At 40.7% G+C, this 25,099-nt stretch overlaps 1 protein-coding gene across 1 annotated transcript in view; it reads left to right on the top strand.

Annotated features, from left to right (window-relative positions):
* The first annotated feature begins 8,764 nt into the window (after window positions 1-8,764).
* Window positions 8,765-25,099, top strand: part of SUSD5 (sushi domain containing 5) — a 37,657-nt gene continuing 21,322 nt past the window's right edge. Inside the window, exons 1-2 of the mRNA XM_005143748.4 lie at window positions 8,765-8,999; window positions 16,729-16,906. Of these exons, the coding sequence (XP_005143805.3) occupies window positions 8,774-8,999; window positions 16,729-16,906 (404 nt within the window). The 5' untranslated portion in view covers window positions 8,765-8,773. The remainder of the gene's footprint in view (window positions 9,000-16,728; window positions 16,907-25,099) is intronic.

The raw sequence follows: 25,099 nt of genomic DNA, 5'->3' as shown, positions 1-25,099 counted from the left end.
TTCTTGTGGTACAACTCTGACTAATAAAGAATGTTGAAACACTAAAATAATAAACCTCTCTCTATTGCATTCAGAGGCACAGAATATTTGGACTTGCATTCATTTGCAAAGCTCTCATGCATTCATCTCTCCTTCCTGAAGATTGCTTGTCTTATTAGTAAGTATATGCTCCACAAGGGCAACAAACAAACTGAAAGACACCACAAAAAACCAGTCAGATAAAGAGAAAAGATGGATTGGTAAATACTCTATAATCATAGACTGAAACAGAATGAGCAGGTCTTATTTTAGGCACTATCCATTGGTCAGTAAATACATTGCACTGCTGATTTCAAACCAGCTTTTAATAAAGTAGTTTGGTCAGCAGTGCCTCAGGTAATATTTATTGTACTATAAAATACTGGTTTATTTATTCAAATATTTTATCAGTTACCTTCAAAAATTACCTTCCTATTCCATAATTGGTTTTTTTTGCAAATACTGAGCTTTAACTCTAGTCTCATTTCATGCGTTAGAGCATCTTTATCAGGCATTTACTGAAACACATCACATGCTCATAAGATGCACAGAAGAAAGTTCTCCAAGCGGGAAGCTTTAGCTACAAATCTAACTGTGGAGGTATCAGCATATGATGAGGTCTGCAACATTAGATCTGTGCCTGGAAATCACCTATTGCCAGGTCCTGAGCTGCAGAAATAAAGGAGCAAGGAAAATGCTTCTCTTTCGTTCTCTCCTTGCCTCTGTCTCATAGACCCACACGAGCACACCCATGTGTGCGTGTGCCTGCACGCATGCACGTACACACAAAAAGCTTCTGTTTTGATTCAGTTCCACCAGCCTCTTTGTGCAGTTACAAACTGCAGATGTTCCAAACTCCAGGGCACGGTTCGATTTCATCTGCAAATGAAATATACAATTTATATATTCAAAACAAAATGAGTCATCTCCTCAATAGCAATATTCAGCCTCTGGACTGGCCCAGGCATCCAGAGTTACTACAGGTTTACTTATAGAGCTAAAATGATCAATTCTTTGAGGACATACAGTGTTGGTTTTTGTTTCCCCAAATGAGGGAGAATACTTCTTTTCTTTTTTAATAAATATTTCAATAAATAAATATCCTGGCTACTTCCACTGCTAAAAGTGTGTGTTTTTATGTCAGTTTAAAATTAACATAACAACATATGTGTATTTTGTAGCCAATAATAGCCCACTACTATTTGTGTCTTGAGCAATAAAACATGATGGTTGCAATGTCAGTAGCCTTACATTTGGGGATACACCAATTACAATACTTCCCATTATTCAACTCAAACCTGTTTGCAAGAGCTGACCAGTTCAAGGGGCTGACTCACAGACTGTTAAAACCAGTTATTGAGTTTGGTACACAAATTAGGTTGTTGCCCAACTTCAGCTGTCCCTATGGCTTGTAGGGCACACTTTAACAGCTGTTTAAGTGTTAATCAGCTCCTGACAACTGGACTTACTGTAAGGGAACTTTAGATGTTGTGGATGGTATCTGGCCAGTGATTATGGTTTGAATATTGTGTATCCACTTTCCCTGACACAAACTGGAATGTTGCATTGAGAGGGAGAAGATGCAAGATGGTGTTCCCAAAGCGTAACCTGGCCATTGTAAAACTGGTGGCAGGTAGGTCTGCTGCTGTAAGCTGCTTAAGTATTTGATCTTTGTAACAACGTTCTCAGTATCATCATACAGCCCAACACAGCTGCCCCCTGCTCATACCTTCACGTTGCACAACACCCTGACATTGGCTTTAAGTCAACTGCACTTTTCTTGGCCCTGTGTCTGTCCAGCAAATCTGGCCCTACTTCTTCAACCTTCTTGCTGCTGCAAGAGCTGAGTGTCTGCATAAGTCTCACAAGCTGAAGAGTTGGAGACAAGATGCAGGAGAAGAGACTGAGAAAAAACTGACAAAAAGATGGGAAGCCACAGTGGGCAGGGATGTGGGGGGGAATTGAGAAAACAGGAATTAGGCTGCCCCAGGGAAAGACCTGAAGAGCTTGATCTTCTATTCTTCTCTCCATGCATCAGTGCCCCAGACTCCCACAGTGGTTTGGTACCATCTGCATCCACATTAGCTTTTCCAATCTACTCTCTCATGCTAATTCCTTAAGGATCTTTGAATAAAACATCACTCAGCAGCTTTCACAGTTGGACCTCTTTCACACCTCTCTCCAAGGTATGCAGGTACTTGAGGAGAGTGGAACTGAGCATCTTGGAGCTAAGACGCCAAGCATGCCATTACTAAGGTCGCTCTAACTTTTTAGTAGGACAGCAGAGCATATGAGAAAGGCAAACACTGAAGAAGCTTTAAGTCTTTATGGTCACAGATGCCCATTCATACCTGGGAAGGAAATACCCTTCCACACTCCCCATTTTCCCTTCCTCCAGTTAGCACACTTAGCTTTCACAGCTGGATCTCTTTCATACCTCTCTGCAAGATATGAGGAGAGTGGAATGGAGCATCTTAGGTCCCAGATGCTGATTTAGGTGTATCATGTCTGTTTACTGTGACAGCCTGCCTAAAAACCTTTTGCTTCAGCAGAGCCCAGTGCTCTGTTTGGCTCAGCCTTTGTTCCACCTTGACCTTGATCTACAGGCACTGAGATAAAGAACTTCCTCAGTTGTGATTTGTTCTTGGTCACATCCCCAGCAGCCGAGAATCTGTGGAGTGGATCAGAGCCACATAAGCATGCAATAAACTAACTTCAGTTGACCCAGTTGGTATTGTGAAATGCTGGGGTTTAGGTGGGCTGTATTTCAGAGGCTGTGCACTAAAACGTCAAACAAATTGAGTCAATATGTAGATTTTTGGCCGTTTAGCATCTGACCACTCAGCTTTTAAACACCAGCTGAGCTTTATCCAAAGCCATGGGTCTGTAACACAGCATCCAGTTGTGTCGCATGCAGCACTAGAGGGCAGAGCTAACGGCTAATGAGAAATTAAGGGTGCCTTAGGGACCAGGGAACATACATTATAATGGAGTTAAACAAACTTTTAGGAGGCTGAGACACAAAAGTCAAAATATGAGGTGACAGGTAAAATAAATGGCACATTAATTGCGATGCTGGAAGCATGACAAACACCACAGACGTGGCCTAGTGGACTTCCCACAGCCCTGTTTGGGAGCATTTCCAGCTCTGAGAGATGCCACTTCAAGTTTTCTGCACACCTTCTCCGTATTCACAAGGTTCTGTTTGCAAAAGGGAGAACTAGACCTGTGCCTTTGGAAAGCAAAGCTGAGCTGCTGGAGCTTATGAATTTGCTGGAGCCAAACTCTTCCTGCCATGGGTGCTCTGGCCCTGTAGTATTCCTGGGTCTCTGTGTAATGGGACTCATGGGTGTCGAGGGACTCAAGATGGGAGTGGATAGAGAAGGTCTTGGGATCTGTGACAAATGCTGGAGTTCAACTGTTGCTTGTTGGCCCATGTTGACTGTGTGTGTCCAGCGAAGTATATCTCATAGCAATGCTGCAGTGTGGCACCGCACTGATGCAGGTATGGGTGTTTGTGTGGACACTGCTTCAGAGGAGGTTCCAAGCATCAGCGAGATCTGCAGAAAGGGACTGTCTTTCCTCTGGTTGGTGCCCAGCGAGAAGATGAGTCACAGCCCCAGCCTGAGGCAGACAGCAAGTACCAACTAAGCAGATGCAGGTAACCTTGAATTTAACTGCATCTAACTGAAGATGATGGCTGGTGAAGGTTAGAGGGTGTAAGAAAAGGAGGGCAAAACTGGGAGTGGCTTATCTGAAGGCTGAAGGTGGGAATCGAGGCAAGGTATTAGACTCTGTCTCTACTCAGACTTTTACAGATGCTCACAAGGACCAAAGAGAAACCCTACCGCAAAACTGGAGCATTCTTTTACACTGCTACGTAATTTTCACCCATTAAACTGCTGCAAGCTTGCAGGAAAAGAAGAAAGGAAAAGTTACTGCATTCCCCCTGGTCAGATACCACTGACCAAAGCCAGGCAGACATTTGGTTTACCTCTGCTGGTCAGGAAAAAGAAGGGAGTTAATTTTGTGCACCACTCATCCTGTGCCTGCTGATGCATGGCCAGCTACCTTCATGCTTTTCTTGAGACTGCTCCGTCATCAAGAAATGAAGTGTGATTTTTACACTGATTTATATGATTTTACAATGATTTATATGAGGTGTGGCCTGTCCTATGACAACACCTGACCCCCCTAACAAGTGTAAGAATCGCTCTTTCTCAGGGTCAGCAGCACTGGGACACAGGTCCCTGTGTTAGACACACCACCCACAAAGTGGCGCTTATGCCTTTACCTTTATTTCCCCTGTCAGCTCCCTGAATTACTTCCAGGTAGTGCTGCACGTTTCTACCTTTTCCTTTAATTAGGTGCAAACACTCTGTATAAATAAAGGAGTATGTTCCCTGCAGCGAGTCGGCTGTTGCAGGCTGCCAGACACTGAAAAATGTTTGTCTCTCTTCCTGTTACTTAATAATTCCCTCTTTATAAACAAAGAAATCTTTCTCTCCCTCTTTTTTGCTTTCCCTTCTCCAGTTGGCTTTTGGGGGTTAGAAGCTTGGATACAGCTGCAGAATAAGTTTGGATCCCAGTGTACAGTAGGTGTACTATCCCTAAACACAATAGGTGTACAGTACTACCAAGGGTTCCTGACTGCCTTTCAGTCACACAGTCTCCATACCCTTTAGGAGATGTCAGTCACTGCAGTGCTTGTATGTAAATGCTGTATTGTCTATTAGGTATTTCAGATTCCTTTACATGGTGCTTGGCAAGCCAAACCGTAACTCTTTGTGTCCTGTTTCTAGCAGCAGCTCAAGTCATAGACTTCAGGAAAGCTGTCAGCCCCCATAATAATGACATGATAATACAAAGGTATCTATAAAGAAACTTGGGTTGATTTACTAAGGTATATCAGAATGGCATGTAAAGTTGGTTACAGTTATCTCCATCTATATGTGAAGGGAGTCTGAAAAAGTTGTGCAGAAGTATTAGCAAGCTGTAGAACCCAAATTCTCTTGGTTTCCACAGTTCTCAACACTGTATCTAGGGAGAGCCATCACCACCATGTCTGGCCTGTAGGAAGTCAACTATTTCATGACATTTACATGTATCAACAGCTATCTAAAAGCTTGGATATGATAACTCATACCTGGGTATGGATCACCACAAAGGGTTTTGGAGGTATCCTGTAGAGCCATCACTTTGTGCAGCCTCTGCAGCGGAGTGGACAGCATGCAGCTGTATGCCTCAGTTATTTCTGTATTTCTCTCTTTTCTACTTCTTTTGGAGACAGTACTTCAGAAGCTCCAGACTACATGATAAATTCTAATAATCACGCAGGTTACAGCAATTTAATCACCACCTTCATCACACATTAATGTAGATCTCTTTAAAAAAGAAAAAACAACTGATTTAGGATGAGAATTAAACCTAAAGCCTGTATTTCATTTAAATTAATTTCTTTAAGCTAAATTATGCAGTCTGACATCATATTGCATTATGCAGAGAAACAAACAGAATTTCCTGCTTTAGTGACAGAGAGATATCTTTTACTGAACAGAAGATGTATTTCTGTTGTGCTTTATTCTGATATGAAAAGTGACCTTTCCTTTGACTTTCCAGCATTCCTCAAAGACCAGATTCTTTGCCAGCTGCAGCACTTTAACAAATCTGCCAGCATCTTCCCTGCGTTGCTTGAGATTGCAAATGTTTCTGAGTGTCTGTTTGCTCAAGGCCTTAGGCTCCTAGGTCCCTATCTTGCAAAGGCTTAAGATCATGTGTTAGACTTTGCACAGTTGGAGCCCTTGCATCTATAATGTTTATAGTATGTGAATTTTTAATGGCAGAAAGTGAATATTCCTCATAGTAGATATGAAGAGACCAAATACAATAATCTCTATTGTAAATACAACATGTTCCTATTTTCAAATGTGTCTTTGTTCGTTTATATTTCCTTTAAGTGTTTCATTTGGTACTGAAAAATTCACTCTAATGTGAATGACATATTCCAGATGTAAAGGTATATAGATGGTCTTCAGGTACTAGATGCCCTGTTATTGCGTGCTTTACAGCACTTGAGTGCTTTGTGTGTGTGCATTCATATGTGTATGTACATACTTTATGGCCCGCTGCCTTCGCGCATTTTACTCTCTATGTAGAAGTTTGCATATAGTGAAGCACTGTTCTATAAAATATCACTGTTGGCACATTCACTGCTCCCAGGGAAGGCACAATCTAGGAGCTGTGTAAAGATGCACGTACAATCCATCTTTTGTAATGTGTCATAATACATTGTACATCGTACACTGAATAGTTTGACCAGTGTGCCACTGTTGTGCTGTGAATGCCAGGGGTTCTGAGCAAAAGGTTGTATCTGTTCCTAACCATCTTAATTTCCAAATCTCATTTTGAGCTTTTGGTTCCAAGAAGCCCAAAACCTAAAGGCAGGATTTTTGCCTGATTAATCTTGATTTCAAGAAAAAACAATGTGTGCATCATTTCTATACAAAACCTAACCAGTTTTATGTAAACCTTCCAAAATGCATTAGGAGCAGGGATTTTTGGGTTAATAACTGTTAAGTGTCCTTACCTTACAGACACTCTATGGTTGAGATGGGATGACAAGAAGAAGCCAGATTATTCCATGCTTTCAACAAGGAAAAGATCCCGTGGCCTGTTGGAATTCTTTAAAATCAGTAAGATGTTCTACTCAAGAATACAAGCTGAGATTTTCCAAGACAGAAGCCAGAGTGGCAACATGCCTTTCACATATATCAACACAAGGAAACGATCCAATTATAGCAAAACTAATCCAACAGACCTTTGGAATTTTAGGTGGAAGTCAGGAAGATGCTGTCCTTTCCTCCAGCTGCTTTGTCCAAGCTCATGAGGACAGTAAGGGGCCAAAAAGTCGTCAGCCCTATGACAAGTGTCAAGGAAACCTGGAGCTATTGCTGTGGTCACATCAAGTCTCTGTTTATGTCTGTGTGTCTGGTGGTAATTACTGAGTTTCACAACATCTCTTTGCTGTCTCTCTAAGTGTGTCGATTCATCATCTTCTCTCATCATTTTATGTCCACGGCTTGTTAAAATAGGGGTAGAATTGTTGGTATATAGGGGATTAAAATTGTATTTTACATCATTAGATATGCCACCAGTGAAAGAAACACAGATTAAAAGAATGTTATCATTTTCCCTTGCCTTTTCTGTCATGTTGCATGTTAATTTCTGTTGTACAGAGCATACAGTTTCCCTTGGTATGAAATGCACTTACATGGTTACATTAACTGTCTCATGTTAAGGATGGAGTGAGCAAGAAACTGCCCATCCTTCTAATTCAGAAGGTGTTCCTTATCAGTCAGGCTGGCAAGGCAATGTAAAGAAACCTGCTCCACTCCTGTTCTCTGGCAAACCAGAAAATTCAGAGCTACCACTCTGAAAGCTCTCAGCAAGTTCAGTGGGCATAAAGACAAGGGAGAAGGCTGTGATCCTTTGAAAGCCAACAGGATCAGAGCATTATCTGCCCAAATTAGTCCAACAGGTATTTCTAAAGCTTCTAGTACTATGGTGTTACTTGCTTCCTTCAGCATCAGATACAGAAGTTCCTGAGCTTCAGTCATTTCAGTCAGACTGAAGCCAACACTTGGCAGGTCCATTCTTATCAGAAGACGCCTGCAGCTGCCTACCAGCACCTTGTCGTGTGCAGTGAGGAGGGTCAGGTCCTCACTCCTGTTCTGGTGGCTCAGAGTTTCAAGCAGATTTAGCATTTTTATTCCTTTTTTTTATCCCCAGCTTCAAATTTCGAAGGGAAAAAATGTTAAGAAGCTGAAATAAAAGCAGAATCGGATGGGAACATGCAAACAGCATTTCTGGGTCCTGCTCCGTTCCAACAGCAACACAAAACTATTCAGTTTATTTGTTCAGTGAAATAAACCCTGGCATCACTACCAGGATGTTTCCTCTTATTCTGGGGGTTTGTTTTGAGTTGTCTTGGGACAAATATAGGATGAATGAGAACAAAGGACAGATGTTAGTGCTGTTAAGTGCTAGTGGGAGCTGGAAACTCCCTTTATCAGCTGCTTTCAGAGGTTCAGACTTGACCAGCACCATTCAGCTTGTCCGGAATGTTGACAGAGACCAACTGACAGACTCCCACTTCAACCTTCAGTTCCTTATGCCCATCCCGAACCTGGGTTCTGCAAGAGCAGGATTAACCCATCCCAATCCTGATCTTCAGGGAGGCTCAGCCACCACGGTCCCTTGCCATTTGTCCCCTTTACCTGAAGACTCTCAGTCTTCCTGCAGCAGCCCTGACCTACAGCCCTCAGCAGCACCACTGACAGATTTCATGTTGCAGAGAAAACACTCCCCACATCTGAACCTATCCCTCCAGAGATGCACAGCTAAACCCACAAACCCACCACATACCAGCATCAGCTACCTAGCTGCCCTTCTCTCAGACAGGGGTTTCTTGTCCTTCCTCCCCTCCACCCCTCTTCACTCCCTCCTGGCTTTTACATTGCTTACACCGTGCTCCATTAGGTATTCACTAACAGAGCGATGTGACTTTTCACACCAGCTCTCTGCATGCACTGCCCTGCAGACTAGGCTGGGTAAAGCCTCTCCCCAAACCCGGCTGGCTGGACATCCCCCCCCCCCCCCCCAACCTTCCCCTCCCCTTCACATCAGCCAAGCCAAGGATTCCTCTCTCCCTCCCTCTTTCTTTTTCCACCCCTCCCGGCTTCAGCACAAACCCAAGATGCAGGCTCCTGCCGAGGGAAAGTGCTCCTTGAAATCATCACCACAGACCCCGCTGCGAAAGTGCAGAGGAGGAGAGAGGAAAAGCTTTGGCAGCCAACCTCCTGCGGCTGAGGGCTTCGCAAGCAAGGCAATGGCTTCAGGCTCCCAGAGCTTCTCTCTCACCTTTCTCCAGGGCGTGGGATCTGCCTTCTTCATCCTTCAGATCATCTCTGTTCAGGCTGATGGTGAGTTCCTCATTCAGTGTGGGCTGGGGTTGCTGTGGCTGGAATGAGAGCTGTCTGTTGAAATGTGTTATTGCATAAAAAACCCCCAAACCAACAAACCCAAACTTCTTTTTTTTCATAAGAAACTTAAATACACGCCCAAGTTTGGGTTAGGAAATGTCTGATTCAGAGCGTTTCGAGACTCTGCACATACCCTGGGGTTAAGCAGAGAAAGGAAATAAGATCCCAGAAGGATAAGATTATTTTATTACAACAAAACGACAGGAGAGTGAACTTTTCCAGAGGAAATGAGAATAATGGGACAAAGCCAGAACACAAATTAGAAGACTCAGCTATGTTTTAGGAGATCTCTCTTTATAATTAAAAGTATGTTTTCCCCAAAGCACTTCCCATCTGCCTGCTTCAGATGCCCCCCAACATTGATTTATACAGGCAGGTACTTGAGGAGGGAAGACAAGAAGTCAAGGGCTTTTGTAACCTTTTGTGCTCAGTACCACACATGCTGAAGGTGACTGCTCACCTTTCTGCACGAGTTTCATCTGCACTTCACTGCCGAGGGATGTGATCAGGACATGGATTTGGTTGAAGCACCAGCTACCAGTTACTCTGAAACAGGACCTTATCCCAGACAATAATCCTCAATAGCTGCAATTTTCCAGTAGCCTTTTAATGATTGAGGCTATAGTAATGATGACCAACTTGCCTCAGCAAAAACACGGTCTCTCTTTGAGACAACTGTGTCTTTCCCTGGGACGGCAATGCTGAATGGCCACTTTACTCTCACAGCTGCAATAGATTTATGCCTGGTCTCACGGTGTTTTTACTTCAATGCACTAATCCTTTACCGTCCATGTCTGCTGCATTATTGCAGAGATCTTAAACACTGTGGGGCAATAAAAAACCTCTTTTGTTTTCCTCTTTAACCTATATTTATGTCAGCTGATGAGAAAGTTATGGCAAAGGGAGAAAGTTCATTTTGCCTGTATGTTGCTACCACCTTGCTTAAAATACCCTTTATAGAACAGAACCCTGTCTTGTAAATGTGAAGAAAATTGCTTTTCATTAAGAATAAAGGGAAATGAATGGGTCAGGCAACTGTGCTGTGTTGCAGGAGGCAAAACTGTGACTCTGCTTTTAGGAAATCCTCCTTCCCTAGCAAAATGCCTCTGAAATGAACTAAAAAGCAATGCAGACCCATGAAAGAGTGCTCTCCACTGAACACAGGTAGGGACAGGACAGGAATAAGTAATTTCTCTTGCTGCTAATGTTATATCTGTAGAATTCCCTTACCTTTTCAAGAGCACAGACCGATTTGCATTGCTTCTACAGGATTAATGGCATATTCTTGGCTCCTAAACAGCCATCCTCTAAAAGAGAAAGGGAAAAGTATGTTGGAGATTGCCTTATGTCAGAGTTCATGACAGTTTTTAGGTGTCATTCAACATATATTTGTTCATATTGAATTCACACATGGTACAGCAATTATAAGAAGTAAGGGTTAGAATCTCTGAAGTATATTACAGTTGTAGATCATCACTGTAATAGTGTGCTTTCCATTTCCATTTACCTTTTAAGTATCAATGTGAAAAATGTGTAAGTCCTCAATAATGTGCTCTTCAGTGTGTTTTCCTAATATTAATATTCAAGCAGACAGCTGTAAGGCTGTCCTATAAACTGCCTGGCTTATTATACATTGCTACAGAAGAGAACACTATGGGAACTTTACAATTTACCACTACATGTACTTTACATGTTTAAGATCTGAGAGGATGAAACACGGCTGATGTGTTCTTTTAGAACAGATTCTGGCTTGATCCAGACAGGAAACCACCTTCTCATTTGTTCCAGTTGCAGGTGAAGAGACAATTGTACTACTCTAATACATGCAAATCTGTCTTAAGTGCCAAAAGACCATCCTGGGTGACACATGTGTGTGTGTATTTGTTAGTTTTAACTCAAACTAAGTGACAATCTGAATTCACCTTGTAAAAACCCTGTGAAATTCAGACTGGTCCCTGTTAGAGGCAAACCTCTCAAGTTGATTGCAATGTATTTCCCAAAGGAAGACTTAACTTTATTATCATCTCACACACAAATAATGACAGAGAGCAGGCAATGAAACTGGAGACCATCAAGATCTGGTGAAGATGTAAAGCCTCAAAGCTTAATTGATCTCTTTTGCCTAGTATTTGCCACAGCACATATTGCTGTAGTGCACATAGACTCCAGAAAGACCAAGGTAAACGCTGAAATAAAAGATGGCTTTGTTTCATTCTGCAGATTCTTTACCATTGAAATGTGCTTGCTTATTGCTATTTAGGCTGGGGTCAGATGGACAGAAGGCTTCTCAAGGGCTTGTTCCTGCTCTGACATACCATGGGGTGCCATTAGTGTTAGTGCAGTTACTGGAGGATAATACAGGTTATCATGATGGGTCTCAATTATATCCATGCAAATGCAGGCTTTTTAAGTCCTTTGCATTTGCACTGGAATAGGAGAGCAAGGATGCAGCTTCTTGTATCCTCTGCTTCCTTGTATTTTTTGACTCACTCTTTTGTCTTTCCACAGCTGCTGAAATACCCTTAAGTGTGAACCATCTGCAGACTAGTTGCTCTGAGACTTAGCATGTCAGGAGAGAATGATGGCCATTTATTTGCCTTATTAAAACACTCTTGATTTGAATAAATGTGCTAATTGCAAACTTCACTCCTTGTTCCAAAGTGGAGTTGGTCAGTTGCCTGAATTTGGGTTCTATGGTAGATGTATACGTCGAGCCAGTCAACTGTTAGTGACCACGTAGAGTGACTGCAGAGGTTGCAAATGGAAGGATCCTGAATGCAGAAAGCTAGGCACAATTAGGTGAGGATGTGATGCAGAACCAGACACGTCTGATGTCAAAGATAGGGAAAAAATCCTACTATACTCTTTCCTTTAGCTTGCTTTGCACCTTTTCTTGTAAGGGAGAAGGAAAAAGTGTACTTCTTCTGTCTGGACACTTGCATTTGAGCAGCAGGTGTGTAAGGACTGGAGGCTCCCACTTACAAACAGCATGTATTCTTTTAGGATGCAAAATCAAACATGTGAACAATCCCAACTATTTGATCCTAAAGCATGAAGTAAAAATAAAGTTTAAGGTCAAGCTGCATTTAGCTGAGGAGGAGCTAAAAGGTGACCTCCCAGTTTTGCTGTTTTCCTGATGATGCAATATTTTAAGTACTTTGAATCGAATATGACACCATTACTTTAGTCTCTCACAGAAATAAACTCTACCTTCATGAATGAGCAGCAGAACTGGTAATTCTTGGAATCTCTGCTGTAATTGTAGAGATTTACTGCAAATTACTGTTACAGTCAAGGCTTTTGTTACATACAGCCATTGAAATGAAGATTATATTGCTCTTGAAGTACAGAAGTGAGCTGCCCTTCCTCTGCTCTCTTCTACCTCAATTGGAGGATTTGAACATTTAAGTAAAAATAAATTAAGACTCCTCACTTGCCCATCTTTCACCACATTTATGATCTATCAGTTCAGATAGACCTGATTAGGTTCTGTCCTTTGATCTAGTATCATGTCATGAGACCAGCACAATGGCCGTGCCTTTTAAAGTGCTTTCATTCTATATTACTTGTGGAGACATTTGTATTTCAAAGTTTATTCGGCTATGCAGTTCTAGGTTCCTTCAAGCATGATGCAAATCCTGCTGAAGACATGAAGAACTTTGAACTGATTTCAGTGAGCTTTGAACCATGCCTGTATGCTGCAGGAGAATTTCTTGTTGTATCTGTTACTGTAGTAGAATAAATTAGCCAAATTCTGTTGTCTTGGTAATGGAGAAAATTCTGCTAATTCCACTAAAATTCCTAAAAGTATGAAGAAAAAAGGCTTGCACTGCTTTTATTCTTGAAGAGTCCCTTTCTTGCGCTTCCATGGAGCTGATTGTAGAAAGCTCTTCAGTCTTACAAGCATCAGAAGGTCCAGTTGTTAGAAGCTGAGGTTTGCAGGATTTGAAACTAGAAATAAGGCAGAGTGAAAGTAATGAACCATTGGAACAGTTGCTACAAAGCATGCTGTAAATTCTCCGTTACTTGGAGTCATTGAATCATGACTGGATGCCTTTTGAAAAGACATGCTCTAGTTCAACTGTGAGGTTTTGGACTCAATGGTGGAATTACTGGGGGAAATCTACAGCCTGGTTATGCAGGAATTAAACAAGGAGATAAAAACTAATCCTAGAAGCCCTGAGATCTATGCTTCTATGGGTATGTTTTCAATCAGAATATACTGGGTTTAAGTAAAAGCTATGTTCCTCTAGTGCTTCACTACAAAGTTTTAGTGCCAAACAACAATAAAAATATTTAATATATATAAAATATATATTTATTTAAATATATAAAAATAGAATAAATATCTTGTAATAGTAGTGATCAGGTGGTGGTAGAGGCCAGCGATATAATACAGGCTACTTATTAAAGAAAGCCTCTTCTTTGTTTCAAGTGTGCATTTCTCTTTAGAACGATGAATCCAGCTGTTAATTAACAGTTGGAAGAACTATGTTTCACCAGTTATGGCTTACCATGGAAGTTAAAACTTTTCCACTGTTTTCAAAGGGAAACCTGAAGAAACTTTCTGTAACAAGGACATTTTTCATTCTGAACCTGCTGAACTCAAGATGTGCAGGAAGTCTCCTGGGAGACTACTTTGCATGGATTTTTAGCTTGATCTTGAAACCAAAGGGACTGGCTTTATTTAAGAAGGCTTCAGAAAAGTATATAGAATTTTGGGAACATATTTCCACAGCACCTGCCCCTTCCTCACATTATGGGAAACGTTATGGGATAGAAAGGAAGGGAGAGAGCTCAAACATGATGGCTTTTCAAAGGTACCACAACCAAAGGCATACTATGTTCTTCACACAAATAAGCACAAAGACATGATCCTTCCTCCTGTGCCTTACAGAAAAATGGAACAGTCTCCTATTTAAAAGTGCATATTTAAAACAGAATGACAATACATTTCTTGATGCTATCTCACAGTGAAAACTGATTTCAACTACTCCACACTGCCATAATGTGCTAGAGAGAAAGGGGATACCAGGGGATAGCATTTGAACTTTTCACAACCCCAGTACCCAAGATGACTGTGATATCAAGTATGTGGCATTTTTAAAACCTTTCATTAGAACCTGGAGTAATAAAAATTACACAAATATTTAATAAGGATCCTTAGATCTCCAGCTTGAAAATGACAGCACTTTTGTGCCAGAAAGTCAGAAAAATTCAGTACATTAATATCTCAAGCATGTTAGCCATGCCACTGTAAGATGCAGATTCAGTTCCATTGTTATAGACTATTTAAGGGGATTTCCTAGTTTGATGTACTTCTGTGTTTTTCCTTTTACTGTGCTAGCATGTCTCCTCTATTTTCACCCTGTAAACGCCACTCTGTAATGTGATACAGCTATTCCATTGGTCAAGCATCCAATAAGTGAACTGGTATTTTCTAAGTAAGAAATTAGGCAATACCAGATGACACATCTAAAAACTGGGCAGATAGCCATTGAGCATCTAAAGCTTTGGAGAAGATCCCCAGGTTATTCTGGTAAGCAGGTCAGGCTTCATCATCCGCTTCTGGCTAACCAGAATTTCCTATAAAGCAGTTCTCTGTAATCTTCCCAGCAAGTAAGCCCTTCCTAGCTTACCCTAAAACCCATTTGTCTACATAATTTGGACATCCCAGATATCTTTTTAAAGGACAAAACTCTGTTCTGAATCAGTATCTTTGTAATTTCTAGTAAAAAGGTAATTTATCTTAAGTGCTAGCAAACACCGAACAGTAGTTAAGGAATCTCAATCCTCAGTCTTGTCTAGCTAAAATCCTCTAAAAATGAAATTGTTATTTACTGGTACAAACACTAAATGATTATCTTAATTTCTTCTAATTATATCTAGACTGAACTCAATCATTAATGATTTTCCTTTTAAAAAGTCTTCTATCTGAAATACTGATAGCTGGAAAATGAGGGTTACTGCCATGTCAAGGTAACATTTATGATTTAAGTCAGATGCTACACAAACTTGCCCTGTATCTCTCTGATGCTGCATCTCAATCCTGACAGTCAAATGGTGAAATGTGGAACGTGTGGACAAGTTTTTATATGGGACAAAGCCTCACTAAAGCATTACCCTTCATTACTGCTTACCTTCACAAACAAAATTGTTCCACAACTTAATGGTTGCTTAAAACCACCATATTTCTGCTTCTGTTATCTCTCTGCCTACACCATGTGTACTTTACTTCATCGATTCATGGATTTGGAAACAGCAGTCTTTGTTAGTCACATGTGCATTATTTTAGGACACTTTGCAAAGAATCCTGATATTTTGGTACTTAGGGCTTTAGAGGCTTGCTTTTTTCACTGCTCTATGTAAACTCTCCTGTCCTACTTACAGCTCATGGTTTTATTTATCATTGAGAATCAAGAGACAATGTAATGCACAGGTGGGAGCAGAAAGCTGTCAGGGACAGAGCTGTGTCAGTTCTCTGTATTTAGTATTCAATTCAGATTTATTAATTTGTTGTAATAATATGTGGTAAGGGTGGCACTTAGTACAGAATCAGGTTGAATCAGTTTGAAGGATTCATGATACTGGTCAATATATCCTATGAGTGTGAAGTTAGCTGCATAGTGAACACCTGGTATGTGCTGGAAGCTATGCGTTCATATACCCACTACTACTAATCTACTTTTGAAACAAGACTTAAGTCTTTCCAGGCATTCACTGAATGAACAGTGTTTAAAAGTTGTCTCCCTGCACCTACAAGCAACCTCAATCTGTACCTTTGAAATTTGGAAGGTATTCTGAGGAATGCTATCTTCAGAAGGAAGATACAGCCATTTAAGTGTCAGCATTGTAAACTTCATGTATTTCCTTTTCTGGAGACATCCAGCTAATGTGTTTATTCCATAACCCAGTAACTTCTCAAGCTTCACTGCCAAAACCCCAACTGACCTGTTCCCATTTGTCAAAACCTCCAATTTTCACTCTTACAGCTTTTAGTGTTAAAGTAAAATAAACTGAACTAAAAATACAAGTAAAACAGGAAAGAGTTTTGCTAAATACATTCTTCTGCTCATTCAAAAAAGCCTTCCATTAAGAAAAAAAACTGTTTCCAGAAAGATACGAAAACAGAGGGTCTTTGCGGTGTCATTTAGACACAAGTTGCCATAGAATTACATTATTTAGATTTTAGAGAATAGGTATCAATCAGTTTCTGACACGGAAGCCTGCATTGCAATACTGCCTTTTAGATTTTACTTGGTTCATAGATGTAGTTGTTAGAAATGTAACTGTAAAATGCTTAGTAATGAATTCCAGGGTTATAGCCTACAGGAGATGCTCTGGCTTTGACTATATGTGTGCATATGAGGTAGTGCCATGCTTTCTCTCTCCAGATCTTAAACACAGACCTATAGAGACAATACTAATTTCTCATATGAGATAGGAATGAATAGGGGCTTAGCGATATTTGCTCTCCTGTTGAACAAAACTAAAAGTTAAGACAAAGGTACTTACAGTCTTGATAAAATCATTCATTCCAAGAAGTAGGATGCTCATGAAAATGAACTCGGTAAAAAGCCAAAAAACTTCATTTGGTAATAATCTGCAATGCTTCTGCTGAATATGAGATGGGTACAATGCCATGACATGTCCTTTCTTGGTGCTGCAGGGAAAGTGTTTGCACTTGAGTCCAAGAACAACTCTCAGGGTCTGGATTTAGCTGAAGCTAAGAAAGCTTGCGTTGACCTGAATGCTCGCTTAGCAACTGCAGAAGAACTGAAAAGGGCTGTTCTGGACTGTTCTTTCGCTGGCTGCTCCACGGGATGGCTCGACGGTGGCTCTGCTGGGTAAGGACAACAGCCTAACCCCTCCTGAGTCCTCCTTCACTAAGAATACTGAACACTGGCTGCTCAAGCACCATGCCATAGAGCTAAATATGCCACTCTCCCCACAGAATCCATTCTGTACAGCTAATATTGCAGGGACACAAGTATGTATCCGTCTGTCACACATTTCACACATCTGAGGCAATTTGCTCCTCCTCTTTCTTTCTGAATGATGTTGTGGTTCCTCTTCACCTAGCCTGTAGCGGGGTGCTGAGCCCTAAAGGAGCTTGCAGGCTGAAGGCACAGTGCTGGAGTTAGTGCCAGTGCCCCCACTGACTCAGTTACTTCCTGCTCCATAAGAAGCTCAGCAAACTGTGCTTCTCATGGAAACCAGCCTGACGCAGGCGTTTACACATGGCTGAATAGGCAACAAGCATGTTCAGATAGGTATGACTTTAGATATACTTGACTGTGATAATGCACATGTGGTAGAGAGGTTGCTGAGGAAGCTCACCAGGGAACCGATATTGTCACTCGATGTGCTGAATTTTGTTAGTTAAGGTGTTCATCTCTTCCAAAGTTGAAATCTTCACAGCACGCCTCAGGAACACATTGACAGGCTTCAGATTTGGCAAAGAAAGAGACCAAATCACAGGAAATTAAAACAAACAGCAAATAGAGGAGCTGAGGGTTGGCAGGAATGTCTTGTGCCACCGAACCTGGGACCATACAGGAATTGCCCAGAAGCATGAGTAGATCCGAAGCCCCTTGTCTCTTGGATTTTTCCTTCAGAAGGCTTACCAGCCACAGCCTTTTTTCCCCTTGAGATGCTGTACGAAGTTCCCATGAGTTAGAGGGCAATATCTAATCTCTGTTCATGTTCAATGGTGATAAGGGTTTGTTTTACCAAGACACTCTTTCCAAGTTCCCAAACTTCCCAGCAGCTGACTGGCATCCAGTGCAGATCACAGAGCTTTAGTCTAGTATTCCCCCATATCCTCTTGGACAGTGTACATCAGAAAGGAGATGAATAGGAGGGAACATGATAAAAGGAGTTCCTAATTTCAGGAAGAATGCAGTTTGGTTTATTTGTTTGATGCCTGGAAAGTATCCTAATCTTTCCCCTGAGGAAAAATGGATTAGGCATTGGCAGTAGAAGTAAACACAAACAAGTTATGTGAGCGAATTCATTATAGTGTTGCAGATTTGCTGAGTTAAGACTTAAAACTGAACAAGAGCTCTAGCAGACATATAAGGGCTTTTTTACCCCTAGATCCATTTTCCAGCACAAGTCAGTGATTTGTTCACTTCTGATGGCTATTTTATGGTCCTAGTGAATAAGTACAATCCCACTCCTAGTAAACATGTCTATCACTGTTGGCTGTTAATGTCATTATTATTTTTGCAGCCAAATCAGGGCCTGGAAACCCATGAGAGTTTCTCCTGACACATCACTGTGCCTCAGTTGGACTGGGTCAGTGTGATCATGTTTATACTGCCTGCTCTCTGGGCTATACCTCTTAGATGGGCAAAGAGAATGTGTTCTGAAGAACTAGCCCAGTTTGGGTGACTGTCAAATTTCTGATGACCTGTATGTAAATATGGGTCTATTTGTAAGTATGCAAAGATTTTGAGGTTATAATAGGACATCCTCTGTTGGATCCAACAAGGTTGTGCCACCCAGCTCACTCCAACCTACTTCTTACTGACCCACTGTGGTAACTGTTTCCTCATTAGCTGGTACAGGTGCTCATCTCTTCTCTGTTTAAGTTAGAATTGAACAGGGTGATGACATAGCTAATAGTTAGGGTGTTAAAAAGCATCACTCTGCAGAGAGGGGTGCTGGTGGAAGCAGACAGATAGCAATCTGCTGGTGGAGATGCTCATGTTGAGCTCTCTAGCCCATTTCAGTCCCTGCAAACTGGGCTAGCCTAAGCATCACGTCTCAACAAATATGATTCAGTTCAACTAATGTAGTATGGAAATTGCTTAAGTAAGTGGAACCCTGCCAGCCAATCCAAAGAGACAATAAACTGGGTGGTTTTGTGGTTGAGCAGCCTGGGACAGAACCTCTTTCACAGGCGTAAGGGGATGGCTTTGTCTTCCACTTCCAGTTGTTCAGACCAACCCAAGGCAAGGTTCAGGGCTGTTTGTACAGGAGGTCACTGACAGGTCCAAGGCCTTGGGAACTTTTAAAGAAGAGCCATTGACAAGTCAATAGGGTTAAGAGGATAAGGGATAACTTCTTCCAGCAGCCCAGAAGAACACCATTTACAAGTCAGTCCTGACGTGTAACTTATAAAGCATAACACATTGTTACATTCCAGGAAATGAAATGTCATTAGGCAGGTCTCGCTTGTCAGATGAGCCCTAATAGCTATTTATACTAAAAATCACATTCTTAGGACTTATTTGCATGTCAGACAAGTGAGTCAGTCAAACCAGCAAGACACTTGCCAGAATCTAAATGAAAAAAGGTGGCTGAGTTCTCTATCTTTTGAATTCAGATGCTGGACTGGAAAACCTTGTGTCAAGTCCTCCAGCACTGGGCAGCAGATCCCATGGGGTCTTTTGCTCATTTCTGGGGCTTTTGAGATTTGCAAAGTGAACATGACCCAATTTTTCATATGATTTCATATTCTGTGCACAGAATGTTAGAAATCAGCTATTTGCTTTAGAAATTGCATCCAACAACTGCAATCAATAGCTTGTGTTGAGATATTCATAGCAAATTTATGAATCTCCATCACCTTCCTAGCACTAAAAGCTTTTTCCCACTGCTTATTTGTCTACAAAAGAATGAAGTCATGTATCCCTTCTATAAGGGACGTGAAGCTCTGCACAGACTTTCTGTTCTATGATAGACCTCCTCCAGGGTTGTCAACCCATTCCTTTGTATGAAGTTGCCCTGGGCTGGTTCCTACCCAGTCCCTGGAGGATTTATTTCAGAGGGGATAACTCTGGAGGAAGAAGGCAGTCAGCTAGAATAAGCCTTGCTGTGGGAGTCAGACTGGAGTTCTTTTCTTGGCTGACCACAGACCAGATGTTTGCTGCTAGGAAAATTACTTCATCTTTATTTTTCCTTCCTTTTGTTAGTTCTTTAGGTTTTGCACTGAATCCTATTGACTGCTTCCACAGTGTCAAACACAACAGGGCCCTCACTGCAGATGACACCAGTGAGAAATGGAATAGTAAGATTCAGAAATGACATCTCACAAGACTACCTATTTCTTTTTCTGCCTACTGTGTGGGACTTGCCCAGCACCTGGCAGTAGGGTAATAACAGCACATTTCTTGGGAAAGAAAACAGAAATATCCAAGGAATGAATCCAAGGAATATCCAAGGAAACAGCAATCCAAGTCACTAACCCTTGCCAGTCCTCTCATCTGTGTGTGCAAACCCTTGGATTTGTGGCCCCCATGAAACCTGTCCAGGTGTACATGCTATAACAGGCCCACTTGCTTATTTGCAGAGAAGCAGTCCTAATGATATGTCAGTTTGGCGAGTTCTCTGTTTTATATCAAGGCTGTGGTCTGCTGCCTGATGATAATGCATATGAATTTGCTCCCAGACATGTGTATGAGGTAAGTCAATTAATTCCCTTCAAGAGAAAAATCCAGACACAGCTAACAGGACATGGTCCAAATCAAGATGCTAAAATGGCTTATGAAAATGTCTGAGGAGGTCTTGCACTCTGAAATGCCTTCACGTCACAAGCTCCAGTCCCACAGCCCACACACAGTGTCATGCTCTGCTAGAAGATGACTTTGCCTTCTCACTGGTTCTTGTCAATTGTTGCAGAAAGTCTCATACCGAAAAAACCCCAAAGTGTTTCAGGAATATGGGTTTCTACATGAAGGTCAGTCAAGAGGCTTGAATTGACTGTATAAATATGGCCAATTCACTGTATAGACATGGCCTGTTTGCTCCAAGGAATGACATGATTGAGCAATGTGGACATGAGCATCAGGTTTGCAGGGGATGTGAATCTTGTCCTGGCATAAGATGGGAGGACAGCATGGGCAAAGTACGACAGCCATGGCCCTTGTGAAACAGACAACCCAAGAACTGAAAATACATTTCTGATGTATTTTCTAGGACAAGCACCCAAAACATCATCTATAAACTGTAGAGTAGCCATTTACTTAGCTGGGACTCATACTTTCCACTTGTATTTTTACTGGGAGTGGGTTTTTTGAGGGCTTTAGCAAAACTTTGGCAAACTCTGGCACAAAAGGTAGGGGTATGCTAGTGAAATAAGTTAATGCTAGAACTCATTGTTAAGACCAAGGAAAATCACAGTATTGAACAGGAAGGTAAGCCTGACTTCAGAGATGGAATAACAGAAATGAGGTTCAATGTAACAGTATTATATGAACAAGAATGTATTATACTAATTAGTATTATACTAACAAGAATATGAATGTATGAAGTATTATATATACTAATAGGAATTTCTTCCTTAAACTAGTAGTTCAGTTGGAAAAGGCAGACATCCAGCAGCTCCTCCAGGAGAGAGGGGCAGTACTTGAAGGACTTGAACAAGGCACTGATAAGACACCTCCTGCACCAGTACAATGTAATTCTGTGCATCCAAGCTCAGGAGGTATGAGTTTAGACTAGGATCAGTCCAAGAAAGCTACTCTCTCATCAGCAATGATTAAAGGTGATCACTTTGTTTAGCCTCACAAAATGAAGATAGAAAGGAGTTAAGAAAGAGTTACTCTTAGCACATGCACAGGAGTGACTAATGCCAGGAGTTTAACTTGCCAGTTAGTTCTAATGAGGTTTATTTTCTAATTGTCAAAAGAACTCCACATATTTTGTCCTTTTTAAAGAATCTCTCTAATGTTTTGTCCTATCTGAAAGCCTTTTGTCTAAGAATTGAGTTTCTTTGTAAACTAATAGCATTCAGCAAATATTTCAGGGGTTTTATTAAGCCCTTGGTAACTAATCAGTAACATCTCTGATGAAAGCCATAAATTAAACTGGAGCCCATAAAATGAAACTGGGTAAAACCAACTTCTTTCTAGTGACACTTGACATGTCTTTGAGCACCCAACTAGTCCAGGCCAGGAAGCAACACAATTCTCCTCTACATGAACTGAGAACGCTCAAATTATATGTACACAGCAATATTATAGTAAGATGGCTATATAAAATCTTCCATACTGGGCTACAGTATGAAAATCTGCATGAATGGGACATATTTATTTAATGAACAGAGGCCTTACTATTTCAGTAGTCGTATGTAAAATTTTAAGCACAAAAGGCTGCATTTTGGTGTATATTTTTAAGACTCTAAAGGATATTGGTTCTGCCTTGGTAAGACCTCCTTTTGACATTTCCAGTGGCAGTATTGCTGTTGGAATGTCTTCATGTCACACTTAGCAGCTGCTTTCTTTGGGTCACATCCAGCCAAAATTAGCCTCTATAGTTCCCAGTCAATGGACTTTCCAAAGCTCACCTGTGCTCCCCTTCATGACTTTTCGGGGAAATTTTCTTCCCTTTGGTGATTGTGAACATGTCATTTATATGTTTTTCCTCATCAGAGCCAGCTTTATAATTTGCAGGTTCCCAAACTATGGAAGGGAAAGACTAGGAATAAAAATCCTCTCGTTTGACTTCCAGACTCCTGATTTCTTTTTCTCTTACCTAATTACTGAAACACAAGTGGTAAAGCTGACACATGAAAAAAATCAGCAAAGGATGCTAAAGATTTACTGTGACTAAGAAAAGTGATGAAGCTTTTACCTTTCTAACCAGGGGAAGGTTTGTTACATTATGTTGTGAACCAGACTGTCACAGTGCCTCAGATAACACATTGTTGATGATGTTCTTAGTTGAATATATTCATATGCAAGTTCATACTGCTATGAATAAATGTCATAAGACCACTATGACTCAGTGTATTTATCGACTCAGACTACAAAACTTACAATCAACTGGCAGATAAAGTAGTGACAACTAAACATCCCAGGCCCACATACTGGTTTCTGTGCTGATGGATCACATCATGTCACGTAAACTCAGCTGTTAACTCCATATGTTTTAACTTGGGTTTACAGAAAAGTTTTCAAGTATTATAAAATTGCTATATAATTATCTTAGAAAGTAAGATACCAATAGATACTACTACAAACAAAACTATTATATATATATTATGTTTAGTATATGTATCTTTATTATATATGCATATATGCAATATATAAAGTTAAGTATCATTACCATGGCTTGATATATCATTATATTTAATAATATATATTACATAATGGCATATTATGGCATACTGTGAAATGAATGCTATTCCTGCCAGCTTTTCTGCTATTTCCTCCTTTGAACTGAAGAATTAGAAGTGCAAAATATACCAATTACTCACTGGTTACATAATATATTAGAAAAAATTTAACCAGTGCAAAAGTTGAAGGCTTCTGGGGAGTCTGGTTCATACCTTATTGCACTATATATTACATTTGCTCATTGCCAACACAATCAGTGCAATGTGTGAGCCATGGCACAGGAAAACAATGATCAGTACAGCCAACCTTTGACCTTTCTTTTGGGGTAGGTACATAAGGACTGATAACTGTTCGTAGTTGGATGAGTCATCATACATCAGGAATTGAGCTGAGGTTCAACATAGTGCTCTGTGTTTACTCACGTGAGAGGAGAGGAGGCATCATGAAGCAGGTTGCTCTCCTAGGCTGGGTGGCAGTGGACTGAGAAGATTCTCAGTACTTTTTGGCTTGGCTTTTCAAGGAACCAAAGGAGACACCATCAGACACCCTCCTCCTTTCCATCAGAGAGCAGTGGCTGTTGTCAACACTACTAAAAACCTTCCATATTTTTACCTTAATGATAGAATATGGTACTTACACAGTCTGTAGCGACAGTACATCTGATTTCTGTGATGAGATTGTGAGTTCATGGCTGTGGAAGAGTCATTTTCAGCGATGCATGGACATTTCATGTTTCATGCAGATGTGTATTGAATATAGAGGATTATTATGGATAACCAGCAGTCTGAACTCAGTATGTTTCTTCTGAGCAGGTCTACTTTCATAAGAGATCTCCTTAGAAGAAAAAATGAAATTGCATCCATTTCTTAGATACAGGGTAAAAAATCATGCATTACGCTGCTCTAAGCATCAGATCACAACGTATGCTGAGTAATGAGCAAGTCCGTTTAAGTTCAATTATTACATGAAAGCAACAGTAACAGGAATAAAATTCCCTGCATGACTACATTCTTCTAAATGATTGGGTAGGTGGGTATATCCCTAAGAAATATACAGAATTTGTGTCATTCTCCCAGATATGATGCATGCCCCAGTGCAACTATTCAAGATGGGAAAGAAACAAACCAGGCAATGTATTTCCCCAACCGCTCAGGAGTGTGCTAGAAAGAGCAGGAAAAATATGTGATGTTTTGTTTCTTATTTCAGCATGGCAACATTGCTGCTGAAGAAATGTTCAAATATATTGAATTCCGAACTGATTGTCTTTTTTCAGTCCTCAAATGAAAAATGGAAGAAAGTTAAAAGCATCAGAAGCTACATTTTAGAACTGAGACTAAGCTCTACCTATGTATTTAATCTGTAATTAGAGATGAAAACCTAGCATTTCAGGATTTAGGGAAACACACCCCCCCAACCCCCCAAGAACTCAAAGAAAAGAGACTATTAGTGTATATTTTCAATCATACCTGGAGTGCTAGTGACTGCAAAGAGATTATTCCTATGCCAGTGCCACTGCAGGTCTGATCCTTAGATCTACTACTCAGAAATGCTGAGCACTCTCGAAGCTCCTTTCAGCAGCAGTAATAACAGCTTCCTGAAGATGTTTAAAGCTTGAAAGACTGAGCTTGTAGTAGGAAACCACTGACAAAAAGGATGAATGAGAGACATTAAATAAACTATAATTTTTCTATTATATATATGTGTATAAGACATTATATCTCTCATCACAGGAAACTTAGTTTAGTGAGAAATACATTTTAAAACAGTGTCATTTACAGCCTTCATTTATGTGTAATGATAAAATTGTATGTAAGACAAACCTATGTTTGGCAGGGTTGGAACTGGATGATCTTAAGATCCTTTTCAACCCTAACTATCCTATGATTCTATGTAAGTTTGGTCTCCTTGGATAGCAGCTAAAAATGCTCTTAAAATTAATACATTAATCAGTATATCCCATCAATTACAAACTTG

Source organism: Melopsittacus undulatus, chromosome 1 (assembly GCF_012275295.1).
Source record: "Melopsittacus undulatus isolate bMelUnd1 chromosome 1, bMelUnd1.mat.Z, whole genome shotgun sequence".
Classification (NCBI taxonomy): domain Eukaryota; kingdom Metazoa; phylum Chordata; class Aves; order Psittaciformes; family Psittaculidae; genus Melopsittacus; species Melopsittacus undulatus.
This window is presented reverse-complemented; position numbering and strand designations above follow the sequence as displayed.